General features: G+C 37.7%; 2 protein-coding genes across 3 annotated transcripts; one reads left to right on the top strand and one right to left on the bottom strand.

Moving 5' to 3' along the window:
• Positions 1-10,477: 10,477 nt before the first annotated feature.
• Positions 10,478-20,810, top strand: LOC126589759 (uncharacterized). 2 transcript variants are annotated; one of them, XM_050255150.1, is made up of 6 exons: positions 10,478-11,023; positions 18,265-18,376; positions 18,475-18,646; positions 18,772-18,962; positions 20,112-20,240; positions 20,440-20,810. In XM_050255150.1, the coding sequence occupies exons 1-5, from the start codon at positions 10,578-10,580 to the stop codon at positions 20,232-20,234; spliced, it is 1,044 nt and encodes a 347-aa protein (XP_050111107.1). In that variant the 5' UTR covers positions 10,478-10,577; the 3' UTR covers positions 20,235-20,240; positions 20,440-20,810. The 2 variants fall into 2 exon arrangements, with proteins under 2 accessions (XP_050111107.1, XP_050111106.1); XM_050255149.1 differs by having other exon boundaries at positions 10,479-11,023; positions 20,492-20,810.
• Positions 11,833-17,810, bottom strand: LOC126589760 (uncharacterized). Its single transcript, XM_050255151.1, has 2 exons — positions 17,024-17,810; positions 11,833-11,981 (listed from the first exon to the last, which is right to left on the bottom strand). Exons 1-2 carry the CDS (start codon positions 17,727-17,729, stop codon positions 11,863-11,865), a joined length of 825 nt encoding a protein of 274 aa, XP_050111108.1. The 5' UTR covers positions 17,730-17,810; the 3' UTR covers positions 11,833-11,862.
• Positions 20,811-20,863: the final 53 nt, after the last annotated feature.

Genomic DNA, 20,863 nt, shown 5'->3' with positions numbered 1-20,863 from the left:
TAGGGGCGGGATCCTTGGCATGTTGCTGGACTGATAATGTTGACATGTCTTTTTAGTCCTCATTGTATGTCAAGATAGTGTAATTATTGTTATATTCTTTGGTCGACCACCGCAGACTTCTCACTTAGAAAAACATATATGTTAATGTGAGATTTGATTGCAAGATTACAAGTGTTCAATACAAACACTATCTCAACTGTTAGATGACAATCATATTAAATACATGTAAGTATTGTAGTCAGTTCTATTAATGCGTGTTGGACGACTAAAATATATTGATACTATAAGATATAACAAGTCAATTTATAGGGCAATGGTCACACATCCGGATGAAACCCTTAAGTTAACGTTGGAATAAGAGAATTTTGATTCATAAAAAATTTCACATAAAGGACTTCAAAGTGAGACAAATGTTAGGTCCTTTTATTCTTACTTGGGGAAAAAGAATAAATGGTTAGAGGGTTGGGGAAGGCAGATAGTTACATCAAAAGTGGATCAAACGTAGATCTAGATGGTATAATTAAAGTTTATATAGTATAATTGTATTGACTGGCATTTTTTCATTACTTATTAGACAATATAAAATGATGGTGCCATGGTTTACATTGCATGTCAACTTTGTACAGAAGATTTGGTTTGTCCCAGCTGAGCTCCTTTGAAGTAAGTTATAATCCAATGACAAAACAAACAAATATGTATAAAAATATGGACTTAGAAAGAGTGGTCTTTTGGTGATTAAAATAGTAAACTAGCATAGCAAGTACGTGCTTTCTACAACTATTCTTGCTTTCAAGAGATTAGTTGACATCAATATTGTTTTTTTTCTTTGGTTAATAAAGAAACGGAGTTGACATCAATATTGTTTTTTTCTTTGGTTAGTAACGAAACGGGGAATACAAGCTAAAGCTAACTCACAACATCAAAGAAAACAAGTGAGATCGAAAAATTTCAGAAATATTATCTATGATTGATTTGGAGCCTAAAATAATTCCAAAAATTACAGAGGCGACACGTGGACTTTCACTCAAGAAAGACAAGATTGTCCTCATTAAATGTGCAGACTTCTCAAATAATCCTACACACAGCTCAACACTCCTGAAGGTCCAAGCAGCTGAATAACTCAAAAAACATTAAAGATAAGGATTAATTACCAAATCATATATTTAATACATTCCAATTGAAGATTGACTCAACTCAAGTAAGTAATTCCTATTTCAATCAATTAGATACTTTTACTATTATCTCAAGATATTATTTACTATTTAATATTTGCAAAATATTATTTCCATACACCTTGGCCAATAGAATGCTGCCATATGTAGGGTAAAATCCTAACACCATGGTCGTCCCTCTCTCTTATATATTTCTCCATTTCTACCAAATTTTTGTAGGTTTTTGCTACCTAAAAGCCCAAAACACACTATTTTCAAAGAAACTAACTTAGACATCGGAGATCCATTGGTTAACCCTCTTTGATCTAATGTTTATTGTTTTGCAGGTGCATTTCCATCAAAGCAAAGGACGATGAAAATTTGCATCAACAAGCGCTAACTCAATCAAATCAGGAGATTTATCAAACACATAAATGCCAATATCCATTTAAAAACTTAAATTTGCTAATATCAACACTGTTTTAATATCTCTCTCCAAACAATGACATTTCAACCCTTTTTTTTTTTTCTTCTTGTTAGAAATTTTGCAATATACAAGAGGTGAACTTACCTGCAACACATGTATGGGTAGGGATCAGTTAACCATATTATTCAAGTCGGTTTTTTTTTCTTTTTTCCAAGTGGAGCATGGTACCACTCCTGCACTTAAGCTCATTTCATGTAAGTTATTCTTCGTACATATATATATATATACACACACACCTTAAGCTCATTGCTAAAGCAACTTTTTCCAATTATAAACTGTTTAGTTTGGAAACAACCCAATCAAAGTTGATCAATTCAGCGACACTCAGTTGGCTAAGTTTGTACTAAATTTTTCTTTAGAGGAAGGATCAAATTGGCTCATCAATCTTTCAAACTCAATAAATTCCGAGTTTGATTCTCCTTTTCCCTTTTTTGATTGTAAAAAAGAAAAAATTACAGTTTGCCCCCTCAATTTTCGTCTAAATTCAAATTCATACAAGTTTTTTATTTTTTATTTTTTTTTATTTTTTTTTTCAATATCATACAAGCTCACTATTTCATACCAATGACATGCAACCGTCTCTTTTCTGTTAGTTCCTCTGTTTACTGCCTATGTGGCCTTCGTAAAGTCCCTCCCCATAGACTTCTTCCTCTCTTACTTCATCTTCATGCTTGCAACCTGCTCTCTCTCTCTCTCTTTCCCAGGTCCTAGCTGAAAAATTGAAGCAACAATCATAAACACGATCTAAATGACTATACGAAGTGGGCATCGAAAAAAATTTGCATTTCCAGTATCTGTTCTTTCATTATTATTTTTCTTCATTTATTCCAAAAATTAAAAATTTCATTCTTCATAATTAAAAAATAAAAATTAGAGAGAATTAGAGCAAGATGGGAAGGAGGCAAAGGCAAAGAGGAATAAATGAGAGAGAGCCTCCCCTATAACCTTTGGTTCTTCACCACTATCATTTTTCAGTGTTCGACTGTCTATTCCGAGTGAACTCCACCATCAAAATCATGAGTTCACAATTTAATAAAGTGACACTTTGGATGCGGTCTCTAGCTATTAATATTCTTTGATTGAAACCTTGTTAGTTTTTAGTTTTTGATTGAGGTCCCTGACATTAGTGTAATAATGTAAGTTACTATATTTTTTAATTAAAAATTAAAAATTGAAATTTGTAATTGTTTATATTAATGAGATTTTAAATAAAACCCATAATTTATGGGATTAAAAATAATAAAATATAAATTATACTCTCTATTATATTGTGTGTGTGTGTATACATATATGTATGGGTACATTAACCAAAATTAACAAAAAAAGTTATTGTACCAAAACATGGATACATTCTCAAATCAACGAAAAAGAATGTACCCATATAAGTTTAAACATGGATTAAAAAATTTGAATGGATTTTATATTAAAAAAAGGGTACATTTTACATATAACAAATTGATATATTTGAGAATGGGTACATTTAAGATTAAAAAAATTGAAAAATTATATGAATGGGTACATTTAAGATTAAAAAAAATTGAGAATCTTTTTATAAATATAAAAAAAAACTAATAGGTACAAACTTAATTTAATTTAATTTTTATTATTTTGGAAATGTTTGAATTGAAAATTAATTAGAAGTTTAATAGAGGTGTGAGTATTAAACCCTAAATTAATTACTAATTTTTATATTAAAAATTATATAATAAATATGTAAATTCATTATCACATTAATGATAGGGACTTGAATCAAAATTTGAGAACTAATAAGGTCTTAGTCAATGAACAGTAAAAACTAGGGACCAGATACTAATTTTTCCTTTAATAAAACGCAGACAATCAATTTTCGATCTTTAATTCTAGCAAAAAACAAATACAGTGGCAATCCAAACACGAAGTCAGTGGTGTGTGGTATAGTGTGGGTGGTGGTGTTGGGATGTATGCCCTGGGTCTGGCGGCACTACACCTACTAGCCCAATATGCACCACCCCCACTTCATCCACATCCCTATCCTCATCGCCATCTCCATCCGCGTCTTGTTCCCCATTGGTTTTTTCTTTGCCTTTGCCTCACAAACTTGCAATCGCTTTCAATTATGGGAGCCATGCATCATCTTGTTTTATTTTAACATTAAACTCTGGGTGCACTCAGCCTCTTAAACTAATTGAATGAAAACATAGAGAATTTAGTGCCTAAGATTTTTGCAGGATGGAGGAACATGAAAGAAGAAGGTGAAGGTGGGGCGAGTGAATCGTTTGGCGTTAAAGAAAACCAAAAAAAGTAAAATCAATTCATGGTAAGGATTGAGGCCTTCTACGACCACGAAATTGATGGAAAAAGAGACGGTTGTATTATATTGGTAACAATTGAAAACATTGCATGAATTTGAAACTGAAGAAAATCTGAGTAAGTAAATATAATTTACTCAATAATTTAAATAAATAATAGTCCGATCTTTTGATAAAATAAAGGATAAATTACATTTTATTCCCTCAGGTTTGAGTGCAAATTCAATCTCATACAATATCTTTAAAACACTTCAATCTTATACATTTAGTATTATTTCATTTCAATTTCATACATTCGATAAAAAATCTGTTAAGTTAACTATTAAGTGATGATGTGACAAATATGAGGTCCACATTTGTGCTGATATGGATTCAACTTTCCAACTTGTGACTAAAAAAACAAATTTAAAAAATTATTCACCCCATCTTCTTCTCCAACAACCTCTCTCTCCACATCTCCATTTTTCACTCTGTACAACTCCGTTTTTGCTGCTAAACAACTTTCCTTTCACCATGTTTTCTTTTGATTTTTTTTGTTTTGCGTTTTTATTGACCACCTCCTCAAGACTCTTTCCTTTCCGTAGCACAAATCTTGCTCCAGCGCAAAATCTTCGCCACCGCTCCGTCTCAGATCTAACCCTCTCCGGTCAAGACCTCCTCGTGCTCATCCACCTCCTCCCAAGACTTCAATTTCTCAACCGCGGCATATGAACCGATATCAGACTGTTGTTGATGGGCAGGGCCAGTCTTGAGTTTTTTGGTGCCTAGTGCGAAAGCTCAAAATGTGCCCTTTTTAATACAGAAACATATGTTTAAAAAAAATATTTAACGAGGGATAGAACCCAGTTGAAGTTGGGGGGCTAGACCCTCACGCCCATATTATATTAGGTGAGAAAATATACAACGGGGGGACATAGTACCTAAACCCATGAAATACTCCCTTATATTTATTGACCTACTTGACAAGTCAACACATCTCAAAATTAAAGTCATATGTTCCACATGACTTGCATCAAGAGTACAATCAAGAATGACAGAAAAAAATTTGGCTTCTTTTACTTTTTTTTATGATTGCGGTTTTGACTTTTAAAGCTAAAGTAGCTATTAACCCATTTTAGATTTTATGGCTCAAATAATGATGATGAATCTTTTTATGCTTAATGAGTCAAAAATGTTTTTGCATTATTGGACCAAACCCCGTAATCATTTCAAGTAAACATAAGAATTTGTCATTAGAGTCTTCATAAGGTCTTTTATTTGTTCCACGAAATGCTAAATTACGTATAGCAAGACATTTCACAACAACAATAATTCTAAGCATCATTTGTTTTCAATGATTTGTCTCTTTTTTTATTCGCATTTAAAATTCTTTGTCAACTATCTGATTTTTTGTCAATCTACTTTTCAACCCAACCCAAGTTCTTGAATTAGTGAGATGCCCGTTACTCTTTTCATGTTGGTCAAGTTTCTCACCAAGATGTCTCCAATCACTAATTCCATCTTTTGCTAACTCACTTTTTGAGGCAATTGTTTTAAACAATTTACAACAAAAGCAAAAGACTTTATCCAACTCTTTTGAGTACACGAGCCATTTCCTATCATAAATTTCACCCCTTCATAATTTTTTATCATAGTAGTGTGAGAAAAAATTTCTAGAGAGTTTGTCCTTAGGATAAGTGAGATTAGTTTCTCGAATTGGTCCCTTTTCTACAAGTAAGTCTCTCATTTCTGCATTAAGGTCATCCCAAACTCTTGGATCCTAAATATTTAAATGGAAAATACGTTTAGGAGATTCAATATTTTCCTTTACACCAATATGATCATCATTAACATTTAAATCCACATCACCACCATTTAAATCCACATCACCACCATTTTCATGGTCTTGAGACTCATCACCAACATTTTCCTCTAAATCACCACCATTTTCATGGTCATGAGATTCATCATTAACATCTTTCTCCACATAACCACCAATTTCATGATCAAGAGACTCCTCAACAATATTTTGTGACTCTTTACCAACATCATTTTCTCTCAAATTTTCAATCGACTCGTTCTTTGTAGAAATTTTTTTATTAAGAGATCATCTTAAACTTTCGGCAATTTCGTTATCCTTTGCTTTTTTTTTTCTTTTCATATTATCAGAGAGTTGTTTCCTAAAAGACATAGCTTCGATAATTTGTTTGCAAAAATTACCAACACATGATATAACAAAAATTTCCTATTAAAATTATCATTCTAACACATATTATATATTATTAAAACACTAACATCTATTATATATTATAAAAGCACTAACACATAGTCTAACATATTTATAAAAATTGAACCTAAAAATTGGGTTTGAAATGAAATGAAATAATTCAATTCATCAACAACAACAATTCTATACATCAATTATCATATAATTCTATGTCACTTGCAAAATTTTATATTAAATTATGCATTAATAATTCAAATTTTAAAAAGTAGTTTACCTCAAAACTCAAAAGGGTTGATGAATGCACTAAATGGTGAATGGCGCTGAGAAGGACCTGTCGGGCTTGGAACTTGCAGTTGGGAATTGGGAAACAATGAATTTTGGGAGTTAAAATGCTGCACTTGCAGCCAAAGGAATTGGGATAAAAGAACAGAGACAACATGGCAGTGGGGAAACAAGGTGAGGTGGGGAATCGGGAAAAAGGGTAGATGTGTTAGGAACTTAGGGTTAATTGGGGGGGGGGGACTAGTGATCCCCCTTATGTTAATTTTTTTTTATTGCCCAAAACCTGGGCCGTTCCATCTATTGTCAAACTTGGGCTCTTGCCCTCTAGCCCCTATTTTGGGCTCTGGACATTTTTGTTATACCTCATTATTTGGATTTTTTTTGGGTCCTGGACAACTGCCTTGGTGGCACTATGCTTAGGCTGGGCCTGTTGATGGGCTGACTAAGATGCAATGCTTGTCCAAGTATTTTTTTTTGGTAGGCGAATTAGGATTAGGAATATAATCATTCATAAATTGTACTAAATATTGTTCTCTTTTGGTGAACTGAAATATACTGTATTCCAAAAATAACATTTGCAATCCTATTCGGCTTAAACTCCAAAACCCTTATTGTTCCTCTTTCCTCTAGCCTTCTCAAATTTCCTTCATGCTAATTTTCTTCTACGGCAGATTTGCTACAATACATAAACCAAATGCCAATTCACAACAACCTCCATAACCCAAAACAACCATAAAACTCGATCATCAAAATCCATATTTTTAATAAATAAAAAATCAACTCAAAAGACATCCATTACAAACCCAATTAGCACTAGTAAGTGAAACTACTTGGAAGGTGCTGGGTTCTTGGGCCTCTTTGATAGTGTGGACCAGAGCAGCAGTGGCGAGAGAGCTTCAACGCTATGATTCCACAAGCAAGTGGTGGAGCAGCAGTCTTTGAAGAGCTAAAACGCGTGTGTGGGACCATGATTTTCCAGGGTCGGGGTAAGACTGATCCGAATAATGTTACCTCAGAACTCCGGTCATGGACTCACCAGCTCTAGGCGAAGCTGGATTAGACGGAGTAGGGTGCCGTTATCATTCTGCTTCAGGCATTAGGCGGAGTTCAAGTGACTCCGCTGGATGACCATACTTGTTTCGCAAGACACGCGATTTGATTTGGATATGGACTCAATCAAATCTTATAAGCCTTGGAGTCCTTACAATCTAGGGATAGGCGTGCACCGCAAGTAATCACACTCGTAAGAGGATGCAATATCTACTTACCAGATATCCTCTAAGATTCTTCTGGCTTTGAACAAGGATTCTATCATAAAAAACTATATCTCCCACTGTATAAATACACCCATCTAGGGTTCATCTACTGTAACACAATTTGTACATTTGAATTCTCTTGCCAATTGCTTGAGTCTAAAATGATTCACTAACTTGACCGTCAGAGAGCCTTTGGCTGGTACCTTTCTAGGCCTAAGGTTTTCTTACAGTTGTTTCACTGTTTTGTAGGTTGTTCCAGACTACACGAATTTGTGTTCAACCGTCTCTCACGGAGGTGTGTAGATTTGGTTCCAATAGTGTGGTTCGAGATGTCGTTTTCCAACCCCGTAATTGAAGCGGCATCGATGATTTGCATGAAGGTCCTTAGATTATTGACCACCACTGTAAATGACGATTAGGATATGGAGAAGAAGGAGGTGGATTCGAGGGTGCATTCCAGCTCAACGAGGTGGTCGAAGAAGGAAAGGACGGAGTGGAGGAAGAAAGGGTTGGGCTTCAGGGCCCTAGTGGAGAAGGGGGTGATGAAAAATATTTATAAAAAAACTAGCTTTTTAATTAGTTGTTTGGCCACGTGGCACAAGTTTGGCAACCACATTAATACATATGTGAATCTTATATTTACGACATCATCACTTAACTGTTGAATAAACAAATTTTTTAACGGATGTATTAAATGGAAATGAAATAATAGTAAATATATGAGATTAAAATATTTTAAAAATATTGTATGAGGTTGCAATTGTGACCCAAATTATAAAATGTAATTTACTTTAAAATAAAATAAAATTTCAATAAGGTGGATGTTTTCTTTATGTTCTTTAATAATTAATCTTGGGAATTGTTATTAGTATTCTAAAAATCTCATTCTACACTCCAAACTTTCTATATTTGGAAAGAAAAAATACAGTTGTGAGGAATGTAGAATGTGATTTTTAGAGTGCAATAACACTTCCCTTAATCTTTTTCTTATTAGATTTCAAAGTATAAATGTTGTTGCGATGCGTGTCGCTCAAATTTGGTAATTGTTTTTGAAAAAAAAGAAGAAAATAAATAAAATCTGGTTCCGTAAGGTCCAAGGTATTATGGTTCCTATGATTTATTCACTTTTCCATTTTTTTTTTGGGTATGTCAATGAGTATTCATCGTTAATACTTTTTGTTTTTTTTTTAATATTTTGGACGGAACAAAGCTTTGGTTACAGATTCATCCCTTTAATTAAGATAATTTTAACAAAACGCTTCTGGTACTGTTCATTTTAACGAAAAACCACATTTTTATATTAAACAGTCAATCCAGGTACTATTCACTTTACCTTTTATTTTGTCCTTATCGTTATAACTCAAAATTTTCAAGCCATTTTCATTAGTTTTCTTTTTAATTAAGTAGCGGCCACCGCCCAGAACCGACCAGTCGACCACCGCATCATTCCCATATTCTTGCCCATTAACTTGGAACTTTTCTTTTTCTCTTCTTTTTGTTTTTTTTTTCTTCCAAAAAATGGCACTATGTTATAAACTTATAGTAAATAATATTTTAGAGAGACAGGATAGAGGGACGGCAAAGAGACGGAAGAAGGGGCTCAATCTCTAGCGTTATTGATTTCTCCTTGACTTTGTGCTTCACTTATCCACCAAGTAATACAAATCATATAAGAAAATGATCTTCTAGATTCTATAAAATTCTTACTTCCAGTTCTAGTTGTCATGGGCAAAGAGCTTGGTAAGGTTATAGTCCACTACTCAAGTCTTTAGGGATATAGAACTGTGTGTCGATTAAATGTGAGCCTCGCAAATTTAATGAGAGCATTCATGTCTTATTTCGTAAAAGTTCATGTGTTAACTCCAAAAATTTTCGATTTATTTTTAGCTTCACAGAGAATTTCTGAATTGTATTATTTTTATCCAAAGTAGAGGTATGTGTAGAATTTACAAGAAAACTATTTACAAATAATTACGAAAAAAAAACTAATTACTGCAGGACTATAAACAAAAAACCTTAGTAACTCACAACACAAAAATCATAATAAAAACCGTTCATTCTTTTAATAATTTTAAAAAAGGAAAACTAATGAAAATGGCTTGAAAACTTTAAGTTTTAATGATAAGGACAAAATAAAGGGTAAAGTGAATAGTACCAGGATTGACTTTTTAGTGTAAAAATGTGATTTTTCGTTAAAGTGAACAGTATCGGGTGTTTTTCGTTAAAGTTCCCTAAAAAAGGAAAACTAATGAAAATGGCTTGAAAACTTTAAATTGTAATGATAAGGACAAAATAAAGGGTAAAGTGAATAGTACCATGATTGACTTTTTAGTGTAAAAATATGATTTTTCGTTAAAATGAATAGTACCGGGTACTTTTCGTTAAAGTTTCCTTTAAAAAATCATCTCTAATAGAAATTCTACAATTTGGAAACCTTTTAAACATATGTCAAAACTAGACGATTATATTTGGATAACAAACAGCATCCTCGTTATAAATCATCAATTTGTTTATATGAATAATTAATGATTTTCAAAATGAAAGAGAAGGAACAAGTCAAATGATGACGTGTGTACATGACTTTGTCATCATCAATAGAGAAAATGAGCCAAAAAGTGTCCCAATATCTGCAACAACAACGACATATAAAAAAGAAGAGTAATTCCCACAGACCTTAGCTTTTCACACTTAATATTTTTACTTTTGGACAGTAAAATTAAGAGCAAGTGATAGGAGTGTCGACGTGGAAAAGAAACACGTCAAACAGGTCACCACCTGATCCACCCGACTTCCGGGAGGGCAGTTGGGTCATTTGAAATCCAAAACCCAAGAGAGAGAAAGAGATAAGCTCTGAACAGCACTCAGCAGAGAGAGAAAGAGAGAAAGAGAGAAGGAGAGAGGGTCAGAATGGTGACAGAACAAGAGATATCGCAAGCGTTACAAGCCCTAATCCACGACTCCACTTCCAACCCTAACACCACCACCCCGACCTTCACCACCCTGAACGACGTCGTCCAGCAGCTCCAGTCCCGCCTCGGCGTCGACCTCTCCCACAAGACCGACTTCATTCGGGCTCAGATCCACTACCTCTTCCGATCCCACCCACCCACTCCCCAACCTCAACCCCAACCCCAACCCCAACCCCAACCCCAACCCCAACCCCAACCTCAACAAATTCCTCACCCTCAGCACCCTAAAGACCATTTTTCCCTTCACCAACCCCCTAATTACCATCACCCTGCCCCCTCCGCCTTCCAGACCTTCTCCTCCCAGCCCCCGCCTCCACTCCTGAAGCCCGAGCCCGCCTCCGCCGCTCATCCGCCCGTTTCCGGCTCTAACACGCCCAAGGAGAGGTTAGTTTCCGCTTTTATTTGTTTTTTTTTTTTGGGTAATATCTGTTTGGTTTCCGAGAAAATTGAGTGAGGGGAAAGTGGAAAAATGTTATAGGGGCTTGGCACGTTGTATTGTGTTTGGTTAATTTTGCTATGTCTCAGCTTGCTTAGCGTGAAATTGGCATTTTCTCAGACAGTTTTGTGTTTACGTAACAATTAGGGTTTAAGGAAATTGGAAATTGCACATTCACATTTAGGGGGTGTATTCAATTTGGATTTTGAGGGATTTTAATTCTTTTAATGAATCTAGGGGTATTCAATTAGGATTTTAAGTGATTATCTGAAATTCAATATGTATTCAATCAAGATTTTAAGATAGTTTATTAAAATCCTTAGAAATCCGGGTGTATTCAATTAGAATTTTAAAGAAGTTTATAACATTTCAGGTGTATTCAATTAGAATTTGAATTTAAAGAATTTGGAAAAGTTGAGGAATTAGAGGGAATTAGAGAGATTTTGTAGTGTATTTTAAGCATTCACAAATCTCACATCTTTCCATGAGATTTCGAGGGAATTGAATTAAAATTTTACATAGAATCTCTACAAATTCGTTAAACTCCATAAAAATCTATGAATTTATAAATCCATTAAAATCTCTCGAATTCCCAATTGAATACACCCCCTTAGTTTCCTAGGTTTAATTCCTTAGTATTTTCCTGCCGGCTGTTTCGTTTCCAATAAAATTTGAACAACAAATCTAGAAAATATTGTAGGCTCAAGTCTATAAGCTTTATGCCATTTGGGAAATGAAATTTAAGCAACAACAACAACAACAACAACAACAACAAAGCCTTTTCCCACTAAGTGGGGTCGGCTATATGAATCCTAGAACGCCATTGCGCTCGGTTTTGTGTCATGTCCTCCGTTAGATCCAAGTACTCTAAGTCTTTTCTTAGAGTCTCTTCCAAAGTTTTCTTAGGTCTTCCTCTACCCCTTCGGCCTTGAACCTCTGTCCCGTAGTCACATCTTCGAATCGGAGCGTCAGTCGGCCTTCTTTGCACATGTCCAAATCACCAGAGCCGATTTTCTCTCATCTTTCCTACAATTTCGGCTACTCCTACTTTACCTCGGATATCCTCATTCCCAATCTTATCCTTTCTCGTGTGCCCACACATCCCACGAAGCATCCTCATCTCCGCTACACCCATTTTGTGTACGTGTTGATGCTTCACCACCCAACATTCTCTGCCATACACCATCGCTGGCCTTATTGTCGTCCTATAAAATTTTCCCTTGAGCTTCAGTGGCCTACGACGGTCACACAACACGCCGGATGCACTCTTTCCATCCAGCTCGTATTCTATGGTTGAGATCTCCATCTAATTCTCCGTTCTCTTGCAAGATAGATCCTAGGTAACGAAAACGGTCGCTTTTTGTGATCTTCGCTAGATTGCTCCGGTCATTAGTGTGGATAAGTATATAAATGGATAGAGATAGGAAAGCAAACACAAGATGTACGTGGTTCACCCAGATTGGTTACGTCCACGGAATAGAAGAGTTCTCATTAATTGTGAAGGGTTTACACAAGTACATAGGTTCAAGCTCTCCTTTAGTGAGTACGAGTGAATGATTTAGTACAAATGACATTAGGAAATATTGTGGGAGAATGATCTCGTAATCACGAAACTTCTAAGTATCGGAGTGTGGTGTCGTCTTGACTTGCCTTATCTGTCTCATAGGTAGATGTGGCATCTTCTCTGGAAGTACTCTTCCTCCATCCAGGGGTGGTATCTTTAACTGGTGGAGATGCACAAGGTAATGTATCAATTTCACTTGAAGCTTACTTGTAGTTTCAGGCTTGGTCAAGCGCGATACAAACCATGTAGTAGGAGTCCCCCAAGTCGCCGAGCTAGGGGGTCTGCTGAAAGAGGTGACAGACAAGGTAAGCAATCAGAGCTCCGACTGATTGTTCACCTTCTCCCCATCTTGCAGCAGCATGAAGGATAAAGAGAAGAAAAATGAGAAGAGATGATATGAGATACTTTTGCTTTTGAAGAAGTAACTTTCTACAGGCTTATTCTTGAACTGAGCTGGAGGGTTTTCTGGTTTCCTCCAGAGTATAAGGCCGACTGAAGAATTTGAGGGTCAAAACAAGTCCATCAAATCTAGAGTACGTTCCACCCTGCTGATATGGGATACTTTTGCTTTTGATAGAGTAATGGATGTATCGGCACGTGTGCTGTTACGCTTGTCTCCACATGCTTCCTTGTATCCTTCGCACTTGCCCTATCTGTTCCTCAAGCAGATGCGGAATCTTCCCTGGAAACATAAGATGTTGAAGATGAGTACTCGAGAGCAATGCCAGGTAAGTAATCAGGTAAGGGGTTCCAGGTAGTCAGTTCCTGGCTGGAAGCTTGATTCCAAGTGCTGACTGATTGCTCTCTTTCTCCTTGTCTTGCAGGTAAAAACAAGGCCAAAAGAAAAAACAGGGAAAAAGCATGATATGGGATACTCTTGCTTTTAACCCTGATGATATGAGATATTCTTGCTCTAGTATAGCTTGTTTGCAGAGGTATTATCGGGGGGAAAGAAAGCTGAATATTTCGAAAGGCTTTGTTGGGAGTGCCCTCTCAGATATGATGAAGGGTTGAGCATTTTTGCAGGTCTGCCTGTCCGTTGGGGATGGAGGTCGACATATATAGGAGTCTCCCTAACAACAAGTAGTAATGCTATTCTTTTACCCTGCTTGGTCATAGCACGGTAGTGGGAGCTGCCAGTTTCACATGTTTTAACTCTGTCAGAGCACTTTGAAAAAGTGGTCTGTGGTATCTGGCTCTCGAGATTCGGAGAACAATGCCTCTTCGATTTTTGAGAAAGCAATCATGCTGGGGGTCTGACTCTTGAGATTCGGAGAGCAGTGTCTCTTCGATTTTTGAGGAAGTAATCATGTTGGGAGTCTGGCTCTCGAGATTCGGAGGGCGGTGCCTCTTCGATTTTGGAGCAAGCAATCTTGTTGGGAGTGTTGTCTCGAATGTGAGTAAAGGTTGGACATGTTTGCTAGTCTACCTTGCCACGAAGCACAAAGGTTGACACACAGGGACTTTCCAATTATCCAGCAATGGTACTGTTCCTTTACCCTCTCTTCGATTTTGAGAAAGTAGTCATGTTGGGAGTCTGGCTCTCGAGATTCGGAGGACGGTGCCTCTTCGATTTTGGAGCAAGCAATCTTGTTGGGACTGTTTTCTCGAATGTGAGTAAAGGTTGGGCATGTTTGCTAGTCTACCTTGCCACGAAGCACAGAGGTTGACACACAGGGACTTTCCAATTATCCAGCAGTGGTACTGTTCCTTTACCCTTGTGGGTAATAATATGGTAGCTAGACCTTCAAAATTTATGTGTCTAAACTTTGTTAGTGCTGTTTCTTTGCTATTCTTTTACCTTTTTTTGTCAGAGCGATGTAGTGGGAGCTGCAAGCTTCACGTGCTCAACTTTGGCAGAGAACTTTGGCAAAGTGATCTGTGGTACCCATGAGTTATTGTTGCGTGTGGGAAGTGGGTGATTGAACAGTAAGATTCATGTGCTTTCTACTTCACCAGAAGTCTTCGACAGAATGCCCATAATTTCTGCAAAGCTGAGTGTGCGTGTGACAGGTGCTGACAAGGCTAGAAAAGTAGGTGCCTCTTCGATTTCTGAGATCGGCCCTCGTGGTCTCTGAGCAGCCCAGCTTTTGAGAAAGCGAGCGTCTCTTCGATTGATTCGGAGAACGGTGCCTCACCGATTTTTGAGAAAGCAATCATGCTGGGGGTCTGGCTCTCGAGATTCGGGGAGCAGTGTCTCTTCGATTTTTGAGAAAGTAATCATGTTGGGAGAGTGGCTCTCGAGATTCGGAGGGCGGTGCCTCTTCGATTTTGGAGCAAGCAATCTTGTTGGGAGTGTTTTCTCGAATGTGAGTAAAGGTTGGGCATGTTTGCTAGTCTACCTTGCCACGAAGCACAGAGGTTGACACACAGAGACTTTCCAATTATCCAGCAATGGTACTGTTCCTTTACCCTCTCTTCGATTTTTAAGAAAGTAGTCATGTTGGGAGTCTGGCTCTTTAGATTCGGAGGACGGTGCCTCTTCGATTTTGGAGCAAGCAATCTTATTGGGAGTTTTTTCTCGAATGTGAGTAAAGGTTGGGCATGTTTGCTAGTCTACCTTGCCACGAAGCACAGAGGTTGACATACATGGACTTTCCAATTATCCAGCAGTGGTACTGTTCCTTTACCCTTGTGGGTAATAATATGGTAGCTAGACCTTCAAAATTTATGGGTCTAAACTTTGTTAGTGCTGTTTCTTTGCTATTCTTTTACCCTTCTTGGTCAGAGCGATGTAGTGGGAGCTGCAAGCTTCACGTGCTCAACTTTGGCAGAGAACTTTGGCAAAGTTATCTGTGGTACCCATGAGCTATTGTTGCGTGTGGGAAGTGGGTGATTGAACAGTAAGATTCATGTGTTTTCTACTTCCCCAGAAGTCTTTGACAGAATGCCCATAATTTCCGCAAAGCTGAGTGTGCGTGTGACAGGTGCTGACAAGGCTGGAAAAGTAGGTGCCTCTTCGATTTCTGAGATCGGCCCTCGTGGTCTCTAGGGAGCCCAGCTTTTGAGAAAGCGAGCGCCTCTTCGATTTCTGAGATCGGCCTTCGTGGTCTTTGAGCAGCCCAACTTTTGAGAAAGCAAACGGCTCTTCGATTTCTGAGATCAACCCTCGTGATCTCTAAGCAGCCCAACTTTTGAGAAAGCAAACGCCTCTTCGATTTCTGAGCAGGCGCCTCTTTGATTTCTGAAGCTCCGTCGAGTGCAGATTTTTATAGGGGCTGGCATTAAGTTCCAAAGCACACTTGAATCTCCACCAGTAGAAGCTTCATTCTTGCACTTCTAAGATCTTGATTTGTCCGACCTCTTCTCTCTTCAACACCTTTGAAAATGTCTGGCCCCTCCGACCGTCGTTTTGACTTGAACCTTGTTGAAGAGGCAGCCCCGCCTTCTCCAGACAACATATGGCGCCCATCCTTCGTCTCCCCAACTGGTCCTCTTACCGTTGGGGATTCCGTGATGAAGAATGATATGACCGCTGCGGTGGTGGCCAGGAACCTTCTCACTCCCAAAGATAACAGACTACTTTCCAAACGGTCTGATGAGTTAGCTGTTAAGGATTCGCTGGCTCTCAGTGTTCAGTGTGCAGGTTCTGTGTCTAATATGGCCCAACGCCTATTTGCTCGAACCCGCCAAGTTGAATCATTGGCGGCTGAAGTGATGAGTCTCAAACTGGAGATTAGAGGGCTCAAGCATGAGAATAAACAGTTGCACCGGCTCGCACATGACTATGCTACAAACATGAAGAGGAAGCTTGACCAGATGAAGGAAACTGATGGTCAGGTTTTACTTGATCATTAGAGATTTGTGGGTTTGTTCCAAAGGCATTTATTGCCTTCGTCTTCTGAGGCTGTACCGCGTAATGAAGCTCCAAATGATCAACCTCTGATGCCTCCTCCTTCTAGGGTTCTGTCCAGTACTGAGGCTCCAAATGATCCCCCTCCGGTGCCTTCTCTTTCTGGGGCTCTACCGACTGCTGAGACTTCTCCTAAGCAACCTTTGTGAAGGCTCCCTCTTGTGTGTTTATTTTGACTCATGTATATGTACATATTTGTAGCTTATCGGGGATATCAATAAATAAGCTTTCCTTCATTTCAACGTATTGTGTTAAATACACCAAAGCCTTCTTCGCTAAGTTCTTTGAATTTTCTTTTGTTGAAGCTTGTATGTTGAAGCTTTCTGAGTGGAGCATGTAGGTTGGGGTAGTGTTCCCTTAATTTCCCGAGTGAGGAAAACTTCTTGGTTGGAGACTTGGAAAATCCAAGTCACTGAGTGGGATCGGCTATATGAATCTTAGAACGCCATTGTGCTCGATCCTGTGTCATGTCCTTCATTAGATCCAAGTACTCTAAGTCTTTTCTTAGAGTCTCTTCCAAAGTTTTCCTAGGTCTTCCTCTACCCCTTCGGCCCTGAACCTCTGTCCCATAGTCGCATCTTCTAATCGGAGCGTCAGTAGGCCTTCTTTGCATATGTCCAAACCACCGTAACCGATTTTCTCTCATCTTTCCTTCAATTTCGGCTACTCCTACTTTACCCCGGATATCCTCATTCCTAATCTTATCCTTTCTCGTGTGCCCACACATCCAACGAAGCATCCTCATCTCCGCTACACCCATTTTGTGTACGTGTTGATGTTTCACCGCCCAACATTCTGTGCCATACAGCATCGCCGGCCTTATTGCCGTCCTATAAAATTTTCCCTTGAGCTTCAGTGGCATACGGCGGTCACACAACACGCCGGATGCACTCTTCCACTTCATCCATCCAGCTTGTATTCTATGGTTGAGATCTCCATCTAATTCTCCGTTCTTTTGCAAGATAGATCCTAGGTAACGAAAACGGTCGCTCTTTGGTATTTCTTGATCTCCGATCCTCACCCCTAACTCGTTTTGGCCTCCATTTGCACTGAACTTGCACTCCATATATTCTGTCTTTGATCGGCTTAGGCGAAGACCTTTAGATTCCAACACTTCTCTCCAAAGGTTAAGCTTTGCATTTACCCCTTCCTGAGTTTCATCTATCAACACTATATCGTCTGCGAAAAACATACACCAAGGAATATCATCTTGAATATGTCCTGTTAACTCATCCATTACCAACGCAAAAAGGTAAGGACTTAAGGATGAACCTTGATGTAATCCTACAGTTATGGGAAAGCTTTCGGTTTGTCCTTCATGAGTGGGAAATGAAATTTAAGCAATGGCAAGAAAATGGATAGTATGCTTTGGAGGAGTATAAGCTTTATGTTGTTTGGGGCATGGGAAATAGTGAAACTAAAACTTGAAAATTGCGCAGAGAAAAATATGCCGTTTTCAATTGCTCCCTATGCCCGGCATTGGTATTTAGGCTTACTGTAGAATGCCGTTTTCAATTCTACCCGTATGGCTCTAAATGTTTTATGCTCTCGTATAATATGTATTGGGTCAGTCGTATATTGTATGTATGATGCATTTGTTTGCAGAGGCTATTTGGTCTCTCATGCATCAAGTTTTATTTATTTAAGTCTTGGTTTGGAAGTAATTAACAGGGAAGGCTGCTTACATGATGTAGTTGTTCTAGTAAGTTGGTGCATAATGGTTGTTTGATGTTTGGGTTAATGTTTCTGTGGATTTTATCATTTATTTGCAGCCCTAAGCCTAAATCTAAGAGAAAAGGTGGCCCGGGAGGTCTAAATAAACTTTGTGGTGTTTCGCCTGAGCTTCAGGCCATTGTTGGCCACCCAACTCTCCCAAGGACTGAGGTTCAGACTCATCCATTTGTGCTATTTGTTAAAGTTTATTTGTTATATGCCAGAAGGTTTTTTATTTTATTCTCTTTTGTATTTAATGTTGAGTACAGATTGTTAAACAACTGTGGGCTTACATAAGGAAGAACAATCTCCAAGATCCCGGTAACAAGAGGAGAATTATTTGCAATGATGAGCTGCGAGTGGTTTTTGAGACAGACTGTACGGACATGTTTAAGATGAACAAGTTGCTTGCTAAACATATTATTCCACTCGAACCATCAAGTATGTATTTCATATAACAGTTCCCTCTATCCGGGTGTATGGGGGTCACACTATTTCTGCGTGTTTTGTGGTATGGGTATAAAATATAATACATGCCTAAGGATTTTATGTTTTGGTGCTCTCAGAACCAGCAGTTCCCAAGAAGCCCAAGGTGCCTAAGAATGCTGTGGAGTCTGCAACGAAAAGTACAGAACCGAGTCCTTCCCTGATAATATCTGAAGCACTTGCAAATTTTTTTGGTGTTGGTGTAAGGGAGATGATCCAATCAGAGGTTTTAATGCGTATCTGGGAGTACATAAATGTCCACCATCTGGAGGTAAGTTGACTCCAACTCCCCATTCTCAAAATAAATAGAAAATTATAAATTTATTTTGATTCAGTGACTGTTATATTGAAGTTTTGTGGAGTCTTTATATCTGAATGGTTTGCGTTGGTCATGCTCCAGCTGGGTGTCTTTGTCTATTTACTTTTTTAACGAAAATTTACTCGAGGTGTATGTAAATACAATTGAGTTTGAATTTGATAGTTGATGTAGGAATTGTTTTAAGTATTTTTAGCATATGGAATTATTTCTTGCTTGGTGTTTTAATCGATATGAACTTTTGGGTGGTGTTTTAATCTTATAGTTCATATTGGTCATCCTCCAGTCGGCTTTTGCTTTGTATATTTACCTTTGTTATTTTTCTTGAGGTATAAATAAATCAAGATGGTCTGAATAACTGAATCTCTGTCGCATTGCTGACCTTTGGTAGTATAGTGTGTTTAGTCTAGTTTGTCACACCATTAGTAGTTGTTTACTATGGTCTCTTGCCAATTTGTATATCGTATGTGGGATTTCTCTTTTGTTTACTCTATGAAGCATGATGATTAGTGGTCGGGATGTTTTCTGCGTTTCTCAAATGTTTACTTAATAGTCTGTCTAAGATTATTTAAGGGTCCATTTGATAACCAATTTGTTATTTGTTTAGTACGGGAATAGTATGTGGGAGAAAAAGGAGGAATGAAGAAGGGAGAAGGAAGGATGGTGGAAAAAAGTTTAAAAAATGTGTATGGGTTGATACACATAATGAAAACTAAAACCCACAAGCTGAAGACAATTTTAAGTTGTTTTCACTTTCAAGTTTTTGTTTAGTGTAATCTCCTTCATTTCGTCCACCACCCTCCCACCACCTCCCTTCTTTTTCCATTCCTAATATCTCCCATATACTTTCCCCCTCTCTCTCTAGCACAAAAAATGAAAACGATAAACTACAAAAAGAAATGGTTATCAAACATACTTTTAGAACGCAATTAGAAAATTGAAAAACAAAACAATTTGCACCTACACTTAATGGCATGAAGGTCGTGCAAGCATCTAATTTTTCTGTGTCTAATCAGAAAATTTTTGCCGGTCCATTCTCCACTAATTCATTGAGACTTGATAAGATCAGAAATCAATTGTATTAATGTTTAAACACATCTCCAGGATCCTCAAAATCAAATGGCTATACATTGTGATGCAAAGCTTCAAGAGATCTTTGGTTGTGAAACCATCAATGCATTGGAAATACCAGATATTTTGGAACGTCATCACATATTCAGGAGATGATAATAGGTTTGTAGTCCATAATCCCTTTTTCGCTTTTTCTTTTTTACAAGTAGGTTCGTGGATGTTAAATTTATCACTCTTCTGTTTTGTTGTTGTAATTGTTCCTTATTTATCTCTTAATTGTACCACCCGCTTTAGTTCTCAGTAGATTCATTTTGACCGTTCATCCACATCATTGCTTCCATTCTTCTCTCCTTTTAATTAGGTATTAAATCTCGGTCCATAAGTTTTGATGGAATGTTGGTCATTGCTTGCAGTTGGAGGTCACAGGCGCGATAAAATTTGCGCCAAACCTTGTTAGAAAGTGATGCATCTCCTTGTACTTTGAACGGTTATGTAGCATATGTTTATTTTTAGGTCATGTTTGTAAGTAGAGTAATGGCACGGCAGGTCTTATTTTGCCGATGGCGCCATGGTTCGTCTGACTTGGCCAGGTAGGTTTTAGAGTGAGCAGCTTCTGGAGTTTCTAACACCTGTAAAATAGCAGACACTAGAAAAAAACAGAACCAAATGTACTCACATGTTATTTAACTCATTTCGGTTTACTAATGCAACTGTTTTGCCTATGTTTAACAATGTATTCTTCCAGAACTTATCTCTCGTTGTTTTTACCGTTGCCGGGGAAAATA

Source organism: Malus sylvestris, chromosome 11, assembly GCF_916048215.2.
Source record: "Malus sylvestris chromosome 11, drMalSylv7.2, whole genome shotgun sequence".
Classification (NCBI taxonomy): Eukaryota; Viridiplantae; Streptophyta; class Magnoliopsida; order Rosales; family Rosaceae; genus Malus; species Malus sylvestris.
The sequence above is the reverse complement of the archived record's forward strand: the minus strand, read 5'-3'. Positions and strand labels throughout refer to the sequence as shown.